This window comes from Rhododendron vialii, chromosome 4a, assembly GCF_030253575.1.
Source record: "Rhododendron vialii isolate Sample 1 chromosome 4a, ASM3025357v1".
NCBI lineage: Eukaryota > Viridiplantae > Streptophyta > Magnoliopsida > Ericales > Ericaceae > Rhododendron > Rhododendron vialii.
The window spans coordinates 6,412,067-6,434,445 of NC_080560.1; the positions used below are offsets into that span (position 1 = coordinate 6,412,067).

At 39.4% G+C, this 22,379-nt stretch overlaps 4 protein-coding genes across 7 annotated transcripts; 3 read left to right on the forward strand and 1 right to left on the reverse strand.

The window, feature by feature from the left end:
- The first annotated feature begins 1,273 nt into the window (after positions 1-1,273).
- LOC131323593 (F-box/kelch-repeat protein At3g23880-like) lies at positions 1,274-2,948 on the forward strand. The gene is made up of 3 exons (XM_058355446.1): positions 1,274-2,491; positions 2,710-2,763; positions 2,844-2,948. Exons 1-3 carry the CDS (start codon positions 1,274-1,276, stop codon positions 2,946-2,948), a joined length of 1,377 nt encoding a protein of 458 aa, XP_058211429.1.
- A 460-nt stretch (positions 2,949-3,408) lies between these two features.
- On the forward strand, positions 3,409-4,035 carry LOC131323594 (F-box protein At5g18160-like). The gene has a single exon (XM_058355447.1). It carries the CDS (start codon positions 3,409-3,411, stop codon positions 4,033-4,035), a length of 627 nt encoding a protein of 208 aa, XP_058211430.1.
- Positions 4,036-8,502: 4,467 nt separating this feature from the next.
- LOC131322915 (F-box protein At3g07870-like) lies at positions 8,503-10,380 on the reverse strand. 2 transcript variants are annotated; one of them, XM_058354503.1, is made up of 2 exons: positions 9,171-10,380; positions 8,503-8,930 (listed from the first exon to the last, which is right to left on the reverse strand). In XM_058354503.1, the coding sequence occupies exon 1, from the start codon at positions 10,282-10,284 to the stop codon at positions 9,172-9,174; it is 1,113 nt and encodes a 370-aa protein (XP_058210486.1). In that variant the 5' UTR covers positions 10,285-10,380; the 3' UTR covers positions 8,503-8,930; position 9,171. The 2 variants fall into 2 exon arrangements, with proteins under 2 accessions (XP_058210486.1, XP_058210485.1); XM_058354502.1 differs by having other exon boundaries at positions 8,503-9,069.
- Positions 10,381-12,444: 2,064 nt separating this feature from the next.
- On the forward strand, positions 12,445-21,618 carry LOC131322916 (F-box protein CPR1-like). 3 transcript variants are annotated; one of them, XM_058354507.1, is made up of 2 exons: positions 12,445-13,802; positions 16,717-17,047. In XM_058354507.1, exons 1-2 carry the CDS (start codon positions 13,082-13,084, stop codon positions 16,725-16,727), a joined length of 732 nt encoding a protein of 243 aa, XP_058210490.1. In that variant the 5' UTR covers positions 12,445-13,081; the 3' UTR covers positions 16,728-17,047. The 3 variants fall into 3 exon arrangements, with proteins under 3 accessions (XP_058210490.1, XP_058210488.1, XP_058210487.1); XM_058354505.1 differs by lacking the exon at positions 16,717-17,047 and adding an exon at positions 21,287-21,618 and having other exon boundaries at positions 12,451-13,802; XM_058354504.1 differs by having other exon boundaries at positions 12,451-13,802; positions 16,631-17,047.
- Positions 21,619-22,379: the final 761 nt, after the last annotated feature.

A 22,379-nucleotide genomic window follows, 5' to 3' on the forward strand; every position in this document is an offset into this window, starting at 1 on the left:
GCTCTTAATTTGACTGCGAGGTATGCTCTTGTTCTAGCTAATACACTGTGAGTTTGGTCTTTTAAGAATAACAATAAGTCTACAGTCACCGCACGTATGTGGGGCCCACTCCGGGCCTGCACGAATGATCCGAGCCATTCAATAATTTAAAAAAAAATTCGAGTGGGTCCCATGAAAAATCAGGCGCAATCCGATATATGTAGGTGTTCAATCCAAACTTAAAAAAATCAGATGATCCGAGCCGTTCAAAAATGAAAGATTGAATCGAGCACCTACACATATTAGATTCAGCTGATTTTTCACGGGGCCTACTCGATTGTTTTTTTTAAATTATTGAATGGCTCGGATCATTTGTGTGGGGCTTGGAGTGGGCCCCACACGCGTGCGGTGGCCGGCCACCGCACCCCGTGCGGTGACTGTAGACTTAGTATTGTAAGAATAAGTCTTGGATATTGTTTGATAAAACTAAAAAAATTAAGTACATTTGAGCTGAAAAAATGTTTGATATACCTATTCAACACTGTATTAAAACAAATAAAGAATTCAACAGCCCCAGTTTCTCGCCATGTCGCTGCCACAGCCCACAGGAAACGCCCAAATATGCTCCTAAAACTAGCCCCATATACAGCCCCAAAAAATCCCCTTACAACAGCCCCAAATTGATCCATGTCGCCGCCAAAACGCTGCCCCATATTCGCTTGTAGTTACGGTATATTCGGTTTTGGTTAGAGAATCAAATTCTATGACAAATTGGAAAACTTTCATACTTGGCGTTATAACTTACTTTCCTAGTCCGAATAAGAAAGGGTTTCATACTTGGCATTATAACTTACTTTTCCTAGTCCGAATAAGAAAGGAGATCTCTTCACGCTTATAAATACCAATGGGATATTAGGTATTTTATTTATGTGTGAGAGATACACAATCGATGAGAGCAAGGAAGAAAAATATATCGAAAGAGTGAGGGAGAGATAAAAAAAAAATATTAGTGAGCGTGGGCTCAATATTTTTCGATCTCATTGTACTCAATCAATATAGTAGAATCTCTCTTTTATTTATGGAGTTTGATTGAGACCGAACCACGGAAATCTTGTGTTCTTTACTTTTCTTTGTGCTTGTTTAATTTTGTGGTGAGGGACTATAAATCCCTAACAGTTCTATATCCTAGCAAGAGTTCACGCACTAGAAGTAACTTCTACCCAATCCCATCAACTAGGAGAAAGAAGAAGATCGAAACTCCCAGATCACAGTGAGGGTTCTCTCTCTGTCTCTCATGGCAAAGAGGGGGGTGAACAAAAAGAGTCGTTCGGGTCAACCACCACCGCGGAACAGAAGGGCTAGTGCTGCCGCAGCCGCCACCATCTCAGAACTTCCAGATGATGTAATTTTCGACATTCTAGTAAAAACGCCTGATATCAAGTCCATCATTAGGTGCAAAGGAGTATGCAAGAAGTGGCGCAAAATGATTCTCCAACCCTACTTCGCCAAATCGCTTATCTCGAGCGGGTCTCTTCCTCTCAGTCTTATCTTCTATAGTCCCTCTAACGGCCCCACAAACCCCGCTCACTTCGGCATTCTCGAGCTTGACGACGATGACCTTGCCAGTTTAGGCCGCCAAAACGCAGCTGTGACATTCAGATCTGAGATTTACATCCCCCATGAGGGCTATAAAGGACGAGTAATAGGAGCATGCAATGGGTTAGTTTGTTTGCGTGTTGATAAGGATATTGTGGTGTGTAACCCAATTCTTCAAGGACAACCACCTTTTGTCCTTCCAAAACTGCCAGAACTGACACATTATAGGTCAAGATTCGGGTTTGGGTTTAGTCTATTGAGTGATGAATATAAGGTCTTGAGATGTAATGAAGCGCATGGAGGCCATATCCTATCGTTTGCGGTTTTTACCATTGGGAGGGATGATACATGGAGGAGGGTATACAGAGGGCACGACGGAAAACCATTCCCTCGCAGTTGTACGTCCCTTGGTATTGATTTTGTTTTTGTGAATGGTGCACTTTATTGGGTAGGGCGGGACATGGCTTCAAGATTAAGCTTATGCTATTTTGATGTGGAGAATGAGGAATTGGGAAGTACTCTCTCCTTGCCTTGTCAAATCGATGGTATCGTGCATCTTGGAGTTTTGGATAAGTTCTTATACGTTTTCGATGTCCATTGGCCGAGCCATGTTAATGTGTGGGTGATGAGAGATTACATACGTACGGGAGCTTGGACATGGAAATGGGTTCTTAAGCTACCATATCCTCGTGGGCTAGTTGGACCAATCCAACCGATACAAATTTTGAAAGATGGAACCGTATTGATGATTCTGAATAAATTTATTGCCGATGAAAACAAATACGGCAAAGTTCTTGCATCTCATAATCCTCAAACAGGTTTAACAGAGATCATTAAGTATCACGAAGTTCTATTTTGGACAGAATCAATTGCTCATACACCAAGCTTCCTCTGCCCACCTTGGTTGCTACGAAGGGTAGTGGGTAAAAACCTCATGTGATTGTTTGGGCTAAGTTGTTTCTTTTTCTTTTTTTTTTTCTTTTTTTAAAGGTAGTTTCATGGTCTTCATGATATGGCATTTCAATTGCTTGGTGGTTCATTTTTTCATTGTTGCATTTTCAAAATTGGACAAGTTGTGATTTATTATAGTAATTCTCTATTAATTTTATTAACGGTTGCCATGTGTGGTAGTAGTGGTGGTTGAAGGTGGTAGAGCATGGTAGTGGCGGTGGAGGCGAAGCGTTTGAGGTAGTGGTGGATTGGTGCTGATAGTGGCGATGGCGGTGGGAGTGACGGTGGTGGTGATAGTGGCGGAATGGTGGTGGTAGTATGTACATGTAGTGATGGTAGCTAGTGGCGGCTGGAGGGGTGGTGGTGGTGGTAGAGTGGTGATGATAATGATTGTGGTGGCGCCGTGGCGGTGCGAAAGGTAGTGGTATTTTAAGAGCCACTAATCTTTTAAGTAATGTAAAATGTGATTATCAAACCTACTTAATCACTTGTTACTTTTATCTTCAATTTTATGAGCTAAATAGGAGTTATCAAATATCAAACAACCCTTGAATTGCGTATAAATTGTGTTGTAATTATTAAAAGGTAACTTTTTGAGAGCCACAAGAAATTTTTTTCTCTTGATATACGAAAATCCTCGAGTCGTACAAGTTTGGAAAGGATATCTGTGGATGGAAATTTTTCCAAGTTTCCATATTGTCAAAACTGGGACTCCTCTTGGCTAATGAATCCTTTATCGATCTATCATCTTGGGACTCCTCTTGGCTTGACTCCTCTTGGGTTTTTACCGCATCTCTCTCTCTCTCTCTCTCTCTCTCTCTCATGGCAGCCACCACCATCTCAGAACTTCCAGATGATGTAATTTTCGACATTCTAGTAAGAATGCCTGATATCAAGTCCGTCACTAGATGCGAAAGAGTGTGCAAGAAGTGGCACAACCTAACTCTCCCACCCTGCTTCGCCAAATCGCATAGCTCGAGGGGGTCTCTTCCTCCGAGTCTTATCTTCTACAGTCCCCCTGATGGCCCCACCAACCCCGCTCACTTCGGCATTCTCGAGCTTGACGATGACCTTGATCGTTTAGGCCGCCAAAACGCCACCTTGACATTCAGATCTGGGATTTACATCCCCCGTGAGGGCTATAAAGGACGAGTATTAGGAGCATGCAATGGGTTAGTTTGTTTGGATGTTGATAAGGAAATTGTGGTGTGTAACCCAATTCTTCAAGGACGACCACCTTCTGTCCTTCCAAAACTGCCAAAACTGGCACATGATTGTAGGTCACGATTCGGGTTTGGGTTTAGTCCATCGAGTGATGAATACAAGGTCTTGAGATGTAATACTGAAACGTATAATGACCGTATTTTGTCATCGATTGACATTTGTACCCTTGGGAAGGATGATACATGGAGGAGCATCGGAGGAGGGCACAACGGAAAACCATTCCCTCGCTGTTATACGTCATCTGGTGTTAATTTTGTTTTTTTGAATGGTGCACTTTATTGGTGAGGGTCGGACATGGGTTCAAGATTCTTATGCTATTTTGATGTGGAGAATGAGGAATTGGAAAATCTCTCCTTGCCTTGTCACATCGATGATGGTATGTTGTGTCCTGGAGTTTTGGATAATCTCTTATACCTTAGCGAGGTCCCTTGGTCAAGTAATCGTGTAATGTGTGGGTGATGAGAGATTGCATACCTACGGGGGCTTGGACATTGAAATGGGTTGTTACTTGTCAAGCTACCATATCCTCATGGGCTAGTTGGACTGGTCCCGATAAAAATTTTACAAGACGGAACCGTATTGATGATTTCTTTCAACAAATCATCTTCCAAAGACAAAGTTATTGTATCTCATAATCTTCAAACAGGATTAACAGAGATAATTAAGTATCACAAAGTTCTGTTTTGGACCAAATCAATTGCTCATACACCAAGCTTTCTCTGCCCACCATGGTTGCTATGAAGGGTAACAGGTAAGAACTTCACGTCGATGTGAGTTACAAGATCATGTGGTTGTTTGGGCTAAGGTTATTTTTTTTAAGGTGTTTTCATGGTCTTGGTATGGCATTTCAATTGCGTGCATGTTGTTCGGTTTTTCGTTGGCACATTTTAAAAAGGTTAATGATAAAGCCATACGAGTACTTTTTATAATGCCACGAAAGCTATTGTGACTTGACATTTTTATCCTCACCAAACACGAGCCACCTTGAACGCGCGCTCAAAGTCTCTTCATGTCTTATTCTCTCTGCTCCCCATATGACAACTTCCTTGTTCTGCTATAATATGGGACAGAATGTGCCGGGTAGAACCAATCCACGTTGGGCACCCCAAGGACACACAATGCTACATGTATGGGACAGGTGCACGCCACTCGGCATATGCAATAAAATTATTTATTATTGTTCATTAGGGGACAGCCGTGTCTCAACGTAGACGCGGATGAAAATATGACAGGACAATTCGCATTATTGAATGCTTTCGGGGTGTTATGTACCCTAAATATAAGGAGGGAAATACAAAAAAGTTAATTTTAACCAAATAAAAACCAGATATATTTCTTTTGGTTGTTTCCAGATGGAATTTATGTTATGAACAACAACTACTATACATATGTATGTGCATCCACATGCGCGCTCTTGCATACATATGTTCTGCCGTGTACACCCGCCTGTCCGTTTCATCTTTTATTTAGAATTGTTGTGTTCGTATACCTTTTAAGATGAAAAGTGATATTTGGTTTTATGAGTACTTCATTCGTTCGCTCGTGATTTTGTTTTGTTAATTTGGTGTCCATGACTTTTCCCAACAAACTGAGTACATTGTTTTGTTTCTGTTTTTTTATCGGCAAAAGTAACATTTTATTAACTTGATGAGAGTACATTGTTGAATGAATCATCGTGCTAATATGTGATTATTGTTTATAATTTCTGCAATTGTTCAAATCATGTCCATTCTTCAACAAATCATGGCCGGGTTGCATCAGAATTGAGGTTGAAATTAGGTTGAGGACGAGGGACTACTCTTTCCATCTTCGCTGCTAATTATGGATCAGTTATTGTGCCAACTTTTAATCACTAGTATGATTTAAGCCAAGTGTCTTTGTTTATATTTTTGGTTTTTTGTTTTTAGATGGGCAAAGGTGCCATTCAAAAAGACAAAAAAAGAGAATGCAAAGGTTGGGTATTTCATATTTGGGTTAAAACCCAATGATTCTTTTACGAGTCAAGGTAAGTAACATTTGTTTGAATCAAAGAATTTTAGCTCGAACAGATGACTTAGGCATCTTGTCATCGTGTTTTGACTTTCGTTCACCAACTACTACTCCCTCCGTTCCTTTTTAAATGTCCTACTTCGTAACTTCAACTTATTAAAAAAATATCATCATTATACCTTTCACATCAACTTTTTCCTCCACTTTTCCTACTTACCCATTATCATTACACTTTTTACTCACTAACTTTTCAAAATGGAATCTACTTTTAGGGACAAAATAGACAATGTACCAACTTTTACCTACTAACTTTACCAAATGGACATTTATTAAGGGACAGCCCAAAATGGAATACTGGACTATAATAAGGGGACGGAGGGAGTAGTTGATTTCACGATCGGTTACTTTGTGGCTTTCATTATGTTATTTCCCCTGTAAATCACATTTTCCGCCTTAAGACGGTTTGGTGACTATTTCGTGCATTCTTGTTTTTGTTTCCTTCATTTGTCATCCATGACTTTTCTCAATGAGCTGAATATTATTTTTTGATGAATTGTAGCGTTCAAATCCTTATTGTTTTTTTTATTCAATTGTTCAAATGACATTCTTCAACAAATGATGGGTTGCATCAGAATTGAGGCTGAAAATAGGTTGAGGCAAGAGGATTCTTTCCATCTTTGCTGCTAATGGATCAGTTTTTTCTGTGCGCCTACTTTGTCATTATGATTTAAGCGAAGTATCTTTGAATTTGTTTTTTGACGTATTTACCGAGTCCAAGTATATCAAAATATTTTTGAGTTGGCAATTTCAAGTTTTAAGCCGTGCAATCTCCTCTCAAATCCCTATAGAATTGGAGGATGATCTTCCAATACCATCTAAAATTGTGGACAGTTGCTATAAGTTGAGCTCCCCCACACCATGGAAGAGGGTATGGCAAAGCCATCATCGATGCCGGAGTTTTCGAAAAACAATGAGATTGATGCGGGTTAAATGTAAAAGCTTCTTCACAAATAGTACCAAACATCGAGCCTATTTTTATGGCATGCTACGGTGATGAGAAAGGGTACGCACCATTAAACCACTTTGACTTGGTTTTCTATTATCTCTCCCCCTAAACAAACTATTCTAGTATTCTTGTCTTCCATACCCACCCGCATCTAATGGTGGCATTTAGGCTTTGATAGTTGATTGTATTTAGGTCAGGTCACTTCTTCCATGAGAATGATTTTGTTTGCCCTCTTCGAAAGAGGATGAATGCTATCTACCCTCCCTCTGATTGTTGAAAATAGTGTATGTCTCACACTTCCGTAAAATGGATGCCATTTAGGTTTCATGGTTTCTTTTTGAGTTGAGGGGTTAAGTGATCCACATTCATAGTTGAGGGCTGTCAGTGAAATTAGCCTGTTTGGGTCCGTCTGTGGCCCCATCTAATGTGTGGTTGAAAAGGGTGTAGGGCACCACGTGACGGTGCCCAAGGGCATGGAATAATCTCTCCTCGCTCATGGCATGGGTACCTTTTTTATGAGATATATAAAGATGATATCATGATATCTCGATGAAAACAAACTAACCCATGTGCTGTTTGCTTCTTCTTGGCAGGTGAAAGAGAATCTCACAATGAAAAGAAACAGAACGATGGCGCCCAGTACCATATTCTCTATCCCAAATACCATTCTTGTGGATATTCAATTGCAAGTGCGTAAGTTCATATTTCCGCAACTTAATTTCAGATCCTCGACTTGTTCAACTCCACCTCTCTAGATCGCAACCCTCCCTCTTGCTTTCCAACTGTTCTTGGGATTTCTCTCTGTTCACAGTAGAATCGGTTGATCAATGCGTTGTGGATAGTGGCATAAGCGGAGATATTTGTATACCCGATAAAACCCTTTTGAAATTCAATCCTAAAGAAAAAAACAAACAAACCTATCTAAAAATTGCAATTGATTGCTCTGTTCAATCTAGAAGAACAGTGCAATAGTTGCAAAGCATTGAACCCCAAATGGCTCAAAGACCAAGGACGAATAACCCATTCTTGGCGGTGGCTCCAACTGTAATTTCTTAAGTTCAAAGCACTTACGAGCGCATTCTGTCACCTTCGTTGATGAACTTTTTTCCCAGGTCAAAATGTTACTATAATGCGTAGAGAGTGGGATTAAGTCTCTAGACCCAAAACGAACACGTGTTTTCACCGAAGTTTAGCCATCAAATGACAGAATGCCACGTGGCATTACCAATTCCGGAGAGGGATTGTATGATCATATACCACAAGTGCTTTTTGGAAAAAAAATTTATTATGCCGCGACTATGACACAAGAAATCAGTTGATTTTCTACAACTCCTACATATATCTAAGATAGGCAGGTGGAGAGTCTGGAGACAAACTTACATGGTGATCTTTTGAAACAATAACAAACGCTTCAAAAAAAAAAAAAATGATGAAGAAGAAAAAAGGTTGGAGTACTATTTTGAAAGAACTAAACTTGTTTCATTTTTAGAGTCTTAACGCGGGAGGACCAACCCAAATCACACGTACAATTATTATATACTCTGTATAACCTCAAACACTTTACACACGCACTAACATTTTTTGGTGGGTTCCACACACACTAAAAGTGTGTGTGTGGGCCCCAATATAATTATGAGTGAGTTTGTATAAATATTTGTGTAAGTGTTTATGGTTGTAGAATGATTGATCACATAAATTCATAAACTATCGACAACATATCATCCTTTACATAATAATAACACAATTCTGAGGGGATCTTTCTTCATAGTAATATTCACAAACACAATCTAACCAATAGTTCGACATTCATTAGTTTCGCATGAAGAGTGCCCTGCCACAGGAAGCATCTACTCCTATCAAAATGAAAAGCGAGCTAAACTTCACTAAACAAGAAAGAAAAGCCCTTCATTGAACAACATATCTCTCTAGGAAAACAGAGAAATGAAGATCCCAAACCAAGAAGCTGGAAAGTGGAAAGTGTCATCTGAACGCAATTCATTTCTGTGGATGCCCTACCGGTGGACGCGGGGCCTCTTTCGAGTCACTGTGGGAGTTGGCATTCTTGCTACAAGATTGTTCAACCGAACGTCGCGCTTTGACACCTGTTGCGGCTTGTCTTTGGAATCGATGAAGTGCCCATTGCGACACACTGCAGTTTTGGAGTCACCACTTAGTTTTAGAAACACTATGAAAACAAAGAGGGGTCTAGATTTGGGAGCTAAAGTAAGAAAAGGACAAGTGTTAGGCACCCCTTTCCCCTGACCAAACAGTACTACTTCAAATCTTCGATTGACGGGCTTTTAAACTTTCCGCGCATTTAAGTTCTTAAAACAAAAAGACAAGAAAATAACGTTTTGCATTGTCATATGATGGATTGATTAAGAAATTGCTAAGACTACACAAATTCAACAGAATGCATGAGTACCTTAACTTAAGGGTATCTCCCTGTCTGTGGCAGCTTTCCTTAGTGAAATAAAGCTTGGAATGTATGTCGTTGCTCCAATGATGACGGATGAAATTCTACCGACCCTGACCTTTCTGATACTTCTGTCCCTCATATTACAAGAAAACAGAACGGAGTCAAATACCATGAAGATTTCCCCGTTGTTCAGAACCATTAACGGTTGATAAAGAAGGCCAGGGTAAATATCTAAAAATGGGATTTCAATGACAAAATCTTTTGTCCAAGAGTCCTGCACCGCATAATCCTTCATCACCCATATTTCAAGCATATCACTAGCAGTATGATGAGATACTGACAGACCATCCTTCAACACCCCCATATTCATTGTATCCACCCGAAGCTGTCCAGGAAGTCCATGAAATTGAGATGGCCCCGGAAATGGCTGGAATCGCTCCTTCCCAAAGTTGAAACAACACATCGATTCGAAACAATTTTCGGTGTCGTGGACAATCCAATGAAGAGCCCCGTTCAAAAAGCAACCGCCAGAATACAAATGCAGATAAAGCCGAGCATCTCCAACTCCCCTCCACAAATTAGTCCCTACGGTGTTGATTTCAGCCTCCAACTTGATTAGTCCCGGTGACCCAAACCCTACACTCAAAGATAAGAACCGCAACACTTTGTATCGATTAGTCCCTGAGCTGAATCCAAACCCAGAACCGCATATAGAACCCTTTTCTACTTGGGGCACAATCACATACTCGTCAACAACGGGATTGCATATAACATATGGGTCATAACTCCTAGGCTTGTAGAGGCAAATTATGCCATTGCAAGAACTCAAAACCTCTAATCCCTTAATGGGTAAATCACAATTAGGCTTGAACTTCAAAAGGGCTTTATCGGGTACACGAATATCGCCATTTATGCCACTATCCACAACGCAGGGATCAATTGATTCTACTAAGCACAGGGAAGATTCCCTCATATAGTAGGAACGAAGCAAGAGGGAGGGCTGTGATTTGGAGAGGTGTAGTTGAGCAAATTGAGGGTCTGAGATCAAGTTGCGGAAATATGAACATACGCACCTGCAATTGCAGATTGTCGTCATGGGCAGTTTGCTCAGAATCTCCATTAGAATGAAGTGTGGGATGGAGAGAGTATGGAGGGACCCATCGCCGCCGCGTTGGGCGTGCTTGCTCTGCTTCTTTTCATTGTGAGAAAATTTTTCATCACTCTGAGCTTACAAGAAACGAAAGGTTACTACTAAAACCGTAGACTTTTAGAGAGAAGGGGTTAGGTGGCGTTCCACTTTAAAAAAAGGGCGTCACTATTCGCAGCCTCGTATTTTCTCTCATGGCCCACTGTATTTCGGTAAATAATTGTTAAAAATCATACATAATATTTCGGTAAATAGCTATTGAAAACAAAATTATATTTCGATAACTACATGTCGAAAATATGTTTAATCTTCGGTAAACAACTGCCAAACATATATTTTCGGTAAATAGCTGTTGAAAAAAATATTATATTTCGGTAATTGGATGTTGAATATGTATCTCAATTTCGGTAACTAACTGTCGAGTATAATTGAAAATTTTTAACGGGCTATGGGAAAAAATACGGGGCTGCGAATAACCGCGCCCAAAAAAGAAGAAGAAGGTATTGGAAAAAAAATGGTACTCCCTCCGTCCCATAATATTTTTCCGATCCGCAAAACGGAGACGTAAAAATAATACTATTTTTGTGAGAAAAGTTGAAAAAAAATTCAACAATTTACTAGATCTCGACGAGTTCTTTTAACTTATGAAAAAAATTTAAATTTTTTCTCGAAAGAAATGCATTATTTTGTAGTCCTCGTTTCGCGGACCGGACAAATATTATGGGACGGAGGGAGTAATTTTAAGGTCAAAAATCATATGTTGATGTAAATAATTTTTCTACCAATATGGATCTTGTTTGATAGATCTCATTGAGATATTTTAAACGGTGCAAAAAATATTAAAAAATTATTTTTCATTTTCGTTATATTTGAGTTTGAAATTATATTCTTTTTGAAAAAGAAGATTTTGGAAGAAAGCGGAATGAGACCTTAATTCCACCGACACAGACCTTAATTCCACCGACACACCTTTAACTATGAATGTGGATCACTCAGCCCTTGAACCCAAAAACCTGATCAACCAAATGTCATAGGGTTTAGAGTTTTAGGTATTTTTATAAAATATCCTAGAATTTAGGAGACGCATGTGAACTTATGGGCTTACAAAATGTTGTGTTGGATGTGGACTTACAAAATGTTGGACAAGACATGAACTTATGAAATCTCTATAATGAACCTATTACCAAATTTAAACCAAATTTACCTTGAAAGATTTGGTAATAGGTCTACTATATTGGTTCACCGCTTGGCAGTGCCAATTTTTTCCCAATTCCCCCAAAATCTCTTTCCCCTTCCTCTTCCCCCACCCACCCACCCATCCACACAAACAAAAACACACATTCTCTCTCTCCACGTCATCCATCTATTTTTCTCTCAATTTCAAAAAATGAAGAATCTGAAAAATTAGGAATGGGTGCTTGAAAACTTGAGAGCACACAATATATTTGTTTAGTAAATTGATTGATGATTGATAGCGTTGTGCACGTTTAATGTATGAAACAAAAAAAAAAGTCCACGATATGTTTTTTCAATTTTTATGCATCAAACGTGCATAATACTAATTTTAAATAACTTTGAACATGTGCCATGGGACTATGGGAGTATGAATGCGGAAGTCAATTAGCAAGGGAGAGTATATTCATGGACTCGCGAGAGTTTTTTTTGTTTTCGTTTGGCATTTTCGGTAATTGGCACGTGGGTATTTTTTTTATTTTTAAAAAATTAAAAATCTAGAAATTTGGGATTAAAAAATTAGAAGCTTTTGCTGCTCAAATATATGTGTATAGGTTATTCATTGATTTGATTAATTGATGATTTCTATTGATATTAATTGGACTGGCCCATTCGATGCGTAAGACAATTCGAAAATTCAATAATTCTGCCGCCACACCTATTTACACATTAATAATAAAAATAAAGTCTGCACTGTGTAAATGAATATGTGAATGGATTTGACGATAGAACGACTCTTAGAAAATTTCATGCATTTGTATAGATTTATGTACCGATATTGATTGATTGACATGTTCGATGGACAGGAGTCAGGACAATAGAAGAAAGTTCACATTGATTGCCGTAATATATACTCCTAAATATAATTTAAAAAAAAAAACTTCATCTCTCTCTCTACCCCACGTTCTCTTTCTCCCCCCACCCGGCCCCCCGTTTTCCTCTCCCAAATTTCACAAAAATCAAAAATCAAAAGTGTTTCACATTGATTAATTGATGATGGGAAATACTCCCTAATCCTCGCTGTATCGCTCAACCCAGTTTCTTCCTCGGGAGTGGAAGAGAAATTTTTCACAATGGAAAAAGAAGCAGATCAAGCAAACTGCCCGTGAACGCAGCGACGGGCTCCTCCATATTCTCCATCCCAAGCTGCCTTCTCATGGAGATTATGAGCAAACTACCCATGTCCACAATCTGCAATTGCAGGTGCGTGTGTTCATATTTCCGCTACTTAATTTCATACCCTCAATTTGCTCAACTCCACCTCTCTAAATCACAACCCTCCCTCATGTTTTGGGACCGTCGTTGGGATTGTATTGTGCACTGAATAGAATTGATTCATCCCTGTCTTGTCCCTATCGGCGCAAACAACCGCTACGCGCCTAGGATTTTGAGATTCAAGCCTAAATGTGATGCACCCACTGCAGAATTGGAGGTATTGAGTTCTTGCAATGGTTTAATTTGCTTCTACTGGCCTAGGACTTATAACCCATATGTTATATGCAATCCGGTTATCAATGCGCAAGTGATTGTACCCCAAATGGAAAAGGTTTTTTTTGACCAATGCGGTTCTGGGTATGGATTTTGCTCAAGGACTAATCAATACAAAGTGTTGCGTTTGTTATCTCCGAGTATAGGGTTCGGGGTGCCGGGATTAATCAAGTTGGAGGCTAAAATCAACACTGTGGGGACTAATTTGTGGAGGAGAGTTGGAGATGCTCCGAGCTATCTGCATTGGTGTTCTGGTGGTTGCTTTTTAAATGGGTCTCTTCATTGGATTGTCCACGACACTGAAAATTGTTTTGAATCGATGTGTTGTTTTGACTTTGGGAAGGAGAGATTCCAGCCATTTCCGGGGGCATCTCAATTTCGTGGACTTCCTGGACAACTTCGGATGGAAATGATGAAAATGGGAGTGTTGAAGAATGGTCTGTCAGTATTTCATCATCCTAATTGTTATATGCTTGATATATGGGTGATGAAGGATTATGCAGTGCGGGAGTCTTGGACTAAAGATTTTGTCATTAAACTCCCGAGGGTAGCAACTTACTTTGGCTATATTTATCAACCGTTAATGGTTTTGAACAACGGGGTAATCTTGATGGTATATGCTTTATCTGTCCTGCTTTCTTGTAATACGATGGACAAAAACAGTTTCAGAAAGTTCATGGTCAATGGGATTTCATCCTTCACTAGAGCAATGACGTACATTCCAAGCTTTGTTTCAATAATGAATGCTGCCAGAGGGAGATACTCTTACGGTACTCATGAATTCTATTGAATTTGAAAAGTCTTGACAATTTCTTAGTCAGTAAATCATATGATAATGGTGGACATCATTTTTTCTCGTCTTTTTGTTGCATAACTTAGATGTGCAAAAAGTTAAAGGAACTAAGGGATAATTTTGGCATGAATATAAATTTGGGCACCCAAGAATCAGAGGTTAGGACCTGGTGGAAACCAAACCCTTCTCTTAATTATATTCAATCACACAATCAAGGACCAGAAAATTGCAAAGGCACTATGCGTAGGAGTGTTTCATCTCATTGGAACGCATGGACCCCCTCAGTTGAAATTTTTTGGGGCAGCTTGTTTCATTCTCCACATCAGGGTACGCACGAGTTCCCTCTATGTTATGGAACTTTAACCATGGCCTTATGACATTGCAAATGCTGAATTGGCATAATTTTCGATTGGAAGGGCTTAGGTTGATATGGGGAATACTTTTTAGATTACCGCTAGGTATAAAACACAGTAAACAAATGACAATTTCCCTTTTTCTGCTCTAATATCCAAAATCTGCTTAATAAATTGATTTGTCGCATATGGGATTAGAGTTCGTCTATTGCAAATGGACAAGACAAACACAACAAAAATGGAGGACCTTGTTAGTTCATAATTCCATTACTCTGAACAAAAAATATGACACTTATACTTCGCTCATCCTTTGATTTAACCATACAGTAGGGAGTATGACTAGTAGCGTTCTGAAGAGTGAACAAACAACAAAGTATATTGCATCCTTACCATTCCTGTTTTAGATGGCCCATTGTGCAGTTTTTTTTTTTTTTTTTTTGTTTCAACGCTTCTTGGTCTTCAATTTCAACTCCTTGTGCAAAGTAGGTCAAGACCCTATGGTTGTTCAACACCTTTCTAGACTCTCTATTTACTGAAGGAGTTTCAACACACTGGTTTTTTTACTAAACTTCGAACTCGTCATTTCTTTTGTTATTTTAATGGTCTAATTCATGATCTAGTCACTAAGAGTGACTGACATAATTTTTGAAGCCACTAATTGGCTAATATTCGGGTGCACTGTAACTTTTCTGTAACAACCTGTCTCCACAATAAAATTCTACCCAATTTAACCACCAAAAACTATATACTGTAATGGTTTCATAACTTTCTACCCTTTTCACCTCTCCTTTTTCCCTCTTCCCTTGATCCATTTTCCCAGTCCCTTTTATTCATGGTTTTGCCTCCAAATGAAGGTCCTGCCCCCGTTATTGCCCCTTCTTCCAAGCACCCACCCCTTGACATATACTACTATTACTATAGCGTCACAACAGAACATAAGGACCAAATTCCTTAGACGGCTCCTCTCCCTCTCTCTCTTCCCATCCGTCAGTCCCGCCCATTTTAGATCCTCATCCTCCTCTTTATAAAGAATCTGTTGAGTCCCCAAAGAAATGTCCAAGAGGTTGGCAGTACTTGTCATTCACCTGTTGCTTTTGTCTCGCCTTTGTTTTTGTTTTTTTTTCCCCTCTCTTTCCACTCGAAGCAAACATATCGTAACTCGCACATGCACCCACTCATCAGAACTTCATGCGGAGACAACCCCATGAGTTGCACATGTCTTTCATGCAAATTAAGATATTCCTATATTGAATTTGTCTTTACTCTGGACTCATGCCAAACCACATAGCACTCGGCTCAGATTGTTCAAAAGTCGGGTCTTACATTTTCAAACTAAGCGCCCCTAAGATTTGTTATATGGAGAGAAAAAGGTGACTTCATCGATAAAATTTGCTCCCGATCCACGGTGCAATGCAATTAGAGATGAGGACTGTATGAAGAATAGTTCTAATTCAAGTGTATTTTGTAACTCTGAATTTATCGCAATGTTACGAAGAGTTGAAGAAGTTCTTACTACCACACCTAGTGCCACTTTATCCTGGCCCTGATTTATATATGAAGACGGTGCAAGATGTACTCTGTAAAACACACTTCTCTCTAGTTGTCATGAACTCTCAGTAGAGTTCAACAAGTAGACATGAACTCACAGTAGACATGTCGAGATACATCTTGGCCATCCTATGTGGCATATTTGATTTTTTTTTTTCTTCATATTATTATATCTTTTTGATGGACACAGGTAGGTCCAGACATATCTCAGGCTTGGTTATATGAGAACATTTAGGCCCGGTTTGGAATATACAAAAAATTTATTTTTTATTTTGATTTTACTTTAGTTATTATTAGTATTTTTTAAATTTTTTTTGGGGTGGTGTTGCTTTTGAAATATTTAGGCTTGGTGTGAATTGTTCATAGTTATGAAGCACCGACACTCCTTATTGCTTGCCTTATCCCCTCGTTGGACACTCTGGGGAAACACAACGCTCCGGGGAAACAAAGGGGCAGGCGTATGCCACGTGGCATATGCAGTAAATTTAATTATTTTTAACTAGGGGACACTTCAGGGACACCCATGTCTCAACATAGACATGGATGGAAAAATGACATGGATCGATTCATAGTATTGAAAGCTTATTCGGGGTTATTATGTACCACAAATATGAAGGAAAAAGTGCAAACAAGTTAATTTTTTTAATTTTTTTATTGGTAAGTCAAACAACAAACAAACAAGTTAATTTTGACTAAATAAAACCCTATTTGTTTCAGTTGTTTCCGGATGGATTGTTCCTATGAAAACTGAATACCTACTTTTTGCCATGTATCCTTCGTGTCCGTGTCATCATTTACTTAGATTTCCGTGTCCATATCCGTGCCCTTGTCCGTATTTGTTCTTCTTTAGTTTTGTCAATACAAGGTGAAGCTTTACTAGTTGTAATAATATTGTGTTTTGTAGCATTTTACTACTATGGTAGAATTGAAGACGGGCATTTGATTTACAAGCTTTGTGATGTTCCTTGGTCGTTTTACGCTGAGTTGCAGAACTTGAATGAGTGGTCAATATCTACAAAAAGGAGTTGGACAGTGACAGGAAAAGAAGCCATGTTTTGTATATGTTGGTTGAGAAGATGGCAAAGGTTGGGCATATTTCATAATTCATACGCATTTGGGTTGGAAGCCAATGATTCATTCTTACGAGTTGAGGAAAGTAACTATCAGTCGTTTGAGTCATCTCTAAATCGACTCAAGCAAGAGAATTTTTACAAATGCATTCGTTGTTTCCTTAATTTGGTATCCATGACGTTTCCTCACCAAACTGAATACAATGTTGAATGATTCATCGTGTTAATATATTCTTATTGTTTCTTTCTTCAATTGTTCAGACTGTCCATTCTTCAACAAATTACAGGTTGCATCAGAATTGAGATTGAAATAATAGGTTGAGGAGTGAGGACGAGGGACTCATTCCATCTTCACTTCTTATGGATCAGCCCAGTTTTTCGGGAATATTCCAAGCTGGTCCTATTTTCAGAGTTTTGTACCTTGCAAATCCTTTATTATATTTCCCTTCACCGTATGCCCTGACTCGCTTGGATAACATATTAAGCATGTGTTTGATGTTGACTTGTGTTGATAGGGACATACTGTATCTTTTTAAATTTTGCTGATGTGAACGTCTCTTTATTTGTTAAGGTCTCTGTTCAATTTTAAATTTAGAACCAAGATTCGAGTAAAATCCTTGGAATCACACTCCAGCCAATGACTTGGTTGTTTGGCTAAATAATCCATTCTGGATTATTTTTTGTCCTTATTCAAATTTTTTTCGCATTTGTTAGTTTTTCATTAATTTTTGAGGATTATTGTTTTGTCATAACGAAAGGAATCTAAAAAGTAAAAAATTATGTCCAAAATCGATTTTTTTTTAATAAAAATGAAAAATTGCTTATTGACTTATTTTTGTCTTTATTTGAAAATTTTGAGTTTTGGTTGTAATTTTTTAATTTTTGGATTCTTTTCGCTATGACGAAGTAATAATCTTCAAAAAATTGACGAAAAACTAACAAAAGCGAAATTTTTATGAATAAGAACAAAAAATAATCCATAATGAATTATTTAGGTGAACAAGTGTTTAAAATCATATCAAAGTTTTACTCAAGGCCATTTTCTCTCTAAAATTTATAGCTATGCAATTAATGAAGTATATGTTGTGTTTGGATGAGTTTTTAAGAATTTTTTAGTTTTATTTTTGGAGTGATGAGTAGAGAGAGAAATTAGGATAATAATTGGAGATAAGAGTAATGAATAATGAAAGTGTTTTTTAGTTGGATTATTTTTTTTTTAAAAGCAAACAAAGCATTAGGCCTTCCCTATCTTAGGATAGCACAGATTTGGTTTATCAGATGACAAAGAAAAAAAAAACCTGATATACCACCCATATTCGCCCCGATAACTAAACAGGGAGGAAAGTGAGTAATCAAATATGAACCAAACGGATATCGGGTGTCTGCCGAACCGAACGAATAATCGAATGTGGCAAAATTAATTAAAACAGAAAAACAACAAAACAAAGACTTGAATCGATTGCCTGTAAAAACCGAGAGATGACTAGATGAGAGACGAGATCGAGAGAGAAATCTCACGATCTCTCAATGCCTCAATTGATAGTCACCTACAAAAATAGAGTTATAGACATGGATGAAAGTGTGCAACAGTCACAGAAAGCCCAGATCGAGAGAGAGAGAGAGCGAGAGAGATTTGCCTACCTGATGTGTCTGGAGAGCAGGAGAGGAATGGAGGCTCTACGGGCTGCAGGGAAAATGCAATGAAATGGGAAAACCCACACACGCACACATATATAGGGAAAATGCAATGAAATGGGAAAACCCTAACACACACACATATATATAAGGGGTATTTTTGTAAATAATCTATTTCGGCTCGGTTTGGGAAACGGTTCGGTTATCTGTTGAATCGTAACCGAACCGAACTCGTTCGTTTTCTCCCATCCTCCACCATATCCGCACCAACGGATAATTTTTTGGTTATGGTTCGGGAAAAAAAGCGGTTACAATTCAAGTAGCTATTCGGTTCGGTCGAGATTGTTATCCTTATACTTTCTAGCAATCATAATTTCTGGTGGGATTTTCAAATTTCGTTTCCAGACCAAAGTTTTCAATTCGATCAAAGTTCACATCAACTTATTCAGATCTTTTTCTTTCATGCTCTCTCTCTCTCTCTCTCTCTCTCTCTATATTTACACCCGTTTTTGACACTCAATCCTGAACAAGAGTTGAAAGGCCATTTAATTATCTTTTAATTAAATTGGGCAAAAAAATAGAGATGTGTTGGGTTAAAATTAATGGGCCAAGACATGGATAATTGGGCCTAATTAATTTTAGTTCGATTTGGGCTCGAGTTTGAGAGTCATGGGTCTATTTGCAAAAAGAATTCAGTCGGCCCATGACTTATTTATTCGATAGGTGTTTTTATGGGTTGAATACATTAGAAGACCATTTAATTTGATTAAGTGGCCCATTATCCAAAAGACCTATAGAAAAAGGGATGAGGTGGCCCACTACTTGGCCATTACCCACGGAAATAGGGAGTGGAAGAGAAATGCATGGTCCATTATTCTCTAAACTACCATGATCAAGAATTAACATGTGGGTAATTTATTTTTCACTTCTAGCAAACCTCCCACGATGGACAAAGTACATGTGCAAACGTCCCACAACCGTTGCATCATGGAGAGAGAATCGGGAGACATGGGACACGTGTCATCATGAGAAGAGGACAACAAGCTCCTTGCATGCAGAAAATTTGAAGACTCTTAGCCTATAAATACTAGAAGACAAGGAGAAAAAAGGGTTCCCACACCAATTAAACTCAACGCTTAAAAAACCAAAGCCTTCTCAGTGAAGCAATTATCTCACTTCTCTATCATTTACTCAATTACTTCACCAAGTAATTCAAGTTTTATATCTCTCTTGTACCTCAACTTTATTCTTACGACAAAATAAAGTTATTCATATCTCTTTTGTATCCCCAACTTTATTATTACGATATAATAAAGTCATTCTACGGTGCTACTTCCTTTCCTACACGGTTAGAAAATTATTAAGTCTTTGCTCGTAGAGGCAAAATCACGAACCAACACTGCAATCCAGCTCTTAGGTTTGCAGCACTATCGTCCTCACGGTGAAGAAGTCAGAAAAGGGACACTTAGCCCTTTACGTTAAATACGACAAGTCTTGGCACGCCCGCTCAGTCCTTGAGCCATTTTGGAGCCGAACACTCCATTAACAACGATGAACCAGAGCACACCCTCAAAGAAGAAGAGGAAACTCTCCGTCCCAGAACTCCCAGCCCACATCACAGTCGACATCCTCTCCCGCTTCCCAGTCAAAACCCTACTCCATTCCCAGCTCGTTTGCAAACACTGGCTCTCTCTCACGTCACCTCACCAAACCCTCCCTTCGCTCGCATCCACCTCTCCGAATCCCCAATCGCCCTCCTGATCAGACCCGCCCGCCCCGACTGCCGCCAGCTCCGCCTGATGGCCCTGATCGATCTCCACCTCCAAGCCCTCCCCAACTCCCACCCCAAACACGCTCAGTTGAAGCCCTCCCCTAATCTCCATTTCCCCCTTCTTGGCCATAGAGCAGTCAACTCCTGCAACGGTTTGCTCTGCTTGTATGACCAATCTGACCCTGTTTTCGTGTGTAATCCTGTTTTGGGTGAGTACATTTCCATACCCCTCTCCCAGCATAAGGGCTTGTACGATCATACCACTAGTGCCTTCGGTTTTAGCGCAAAGACTAAAAAATACAAGGTGTTGCAGTTGTTTCTGAAATTCGTTTCGTACGAAAGCGAGACTTACGAGGCAGAAGCTGAAATATACACGCTTGGCGAAGGGCCGTGGAGAAGCCTAGGGAGGGTTCCTTTCCATCCGGATAGTCAATCGTTCCATGCTTCCTTGAGTGGAGCTCTTGATTGGTTCAATCACTCGTTCTATGCTTCCTTGAATGGAGCTTTTCATTGGCTCACTTTCGATCGTGCTAACCCTGACTTCATCCATTGTTTCGATTTCGACAGCGAGTGGTTTTGTGTCGTTTGTGAGCCTCCCGAGTTTGGTACCCATCATAAGGAGTTTCCAAATCGTACGAGTCTTGGTGTGCTAAGAGATAGTCTGTCTATTTGTGATTTTTCGAGTCTGGTTTGTGTTGAGATATGGATGATGAAGGATTATGGTATTAAGGAGTCTTGGACCAAAGAGTTTGTGATTGGAAATGGAATTTGCAAGAGAGGGCAGTTGGACAAATGCGAGCCAATTATGATCCTCGAGAGCGGGAGATCTTGATGTTAGTTAACAAGAATGGTCTGGTGGAATATAATCCTAAGTTAGGTAGTTTTAAGAATCTCAACATTTATGGGATCAAATCGGAATTCTACGCGGCTGGTCATATTCCCAGCTTTGTTCCCCTCCCTGATGTTGCCAAAGGGGAAAGACTGACTGTATGTATATATTTCCTTTCCCTTTCTTTATTTTATTTTATTTTATTTTATTTTCCTGTTTGCATGGTGTTAACTTCTTTTTTATGTTAACTTGCAGAAGAATTGTCTTAGGCCAAGAATGTCTGCTTTGACGAGGCTTGAGATTGCATTGCAGAAAATTGTGGACATTGCAGTGAATCGAGTTTGCGCGCTCTTCCTGTCGTTCCCACCATGGAGGAATGTATGGCAAAGCTGTCATCGATGCCTCAGTTCTCGCAAAATAATGAGATGCGGGTAAAATGTAGAAGCTTGTTCGCGGATTCCGATCACCGTGCCTTGTTTATGGCATGCCCTGATGACGAGAGGAGGTACTATTTTATTCACCAAGCATGCCCTGTCACAGGTCCGGCCCTGAGATTTTGGAGGCCTTAGGCGAAATATGAAAGTGGGGCCTCTCATGGTTTTATATATAATTAGTTGTTCAATATGAGAAGCAAAATGGCTGTGTAGCTTAGTGGCATGCAGCTTTGATCTTGTTTTAGGTGTCCTGGATCGCGAGTTCGAATGCATCTGCTGTTAGTTTGAACAATTCTTTTGCATTAGTTCAAAAAATGTGCTCATAAAATGAAGCTTCCATGGCTTGAACACTAGACCTTTAGGTTGAAGGGCGTAAATCTTACCACTACGATACACACTCTCATTCAGAAAAAGTTCGACATGTATAATATTTAACATATTCCTGTATTTTGGAGCCCAATAATTGAGCCCAAAATGGGAGGCCCAAGGTGGTCGCCTGGTGGGCCTATGCCTAGGGCCGGCCCTGCCCTGTCACCATTAAAGAGTGTATGGCAAAGCAATCATCGATTCCCGAGTTCTCCTGAAACAGTGAGCTGTGGGCAAGAGGTGCAAACCTGTTCAGGCATTCTAAGAATCGAGCCCTTTTTATGGCATGCACCGATGACGAGAAGAGTTGCTATTTTATTATGCATGGAATCGCTGAGGAGGCTGAACAAAGAAACGACAATAGTGGTTTGCACCCGGGTAAAGTTGTCTCTCTGTACTTACACAATGGGACCATGTTGGTTTGTTGCTTTCTTTTAATGGTTATATGGTTTATGGAGTTTGAGAACACTTTTTAGCATTGAACGGTTATTATGGTTTTGTGGGTAGGGTTTAGTATGAGATAGTTTCATGACATTAGGACTGGTTAA

Bases quoted from the DNA above. Each gene is read 5' to 3' on its own strand.
- LOC131322915 (XM_058354503.1), bottom strand. From the start codon at position 10,284: ATGGAGATTCTGAGCAAACTGCCCATGACGACAATCTGCAATTGCAGG.
- LOC131323593 (XM_058355446.1), top strand. From the start codon at position 1,274: ATGGCAAAGAGGGGGGTGAACAAAAAGAGTCGTTCGGGTCAACCACCA. The intron at 2,492-2,709 runs GTAGTGGGTAAA...GTGTGGTAGTAG, and splicing joins CACCTTGGTTGCTACGAAGG to TGGTGGTTGAAGGTGGTAGA. The intron at 2,764-2,843 runs GTAGTGGTGGAT...TGGTGGTGGTAG, and splicing joins GTGGAGGCGAAGCGTTTGAG to TATGTACATGTAGTGATGGT.
- LOC131323594 (XM_058355447.1), top strand. From the start codon at position 3,409: ATGCCTGATATCAAGTCCGTCACTAGATGCGAAAGAGTGTGCAAGAAG.
- LOC131322916 (XM_058354504.1), top strand. From the start codon at position 13,082: ATGGAAAAGGTTTTTTTTGACCAATGCGGTTCTGGGTATGGATTTTGC. The intron at 13,803-16,630 runs GTACTCATGAAT...TGTGTTTTGTAG, and splicing joins CAGAGGGAGATACTCTTACG to CATTTTACTACTATGGTAGA.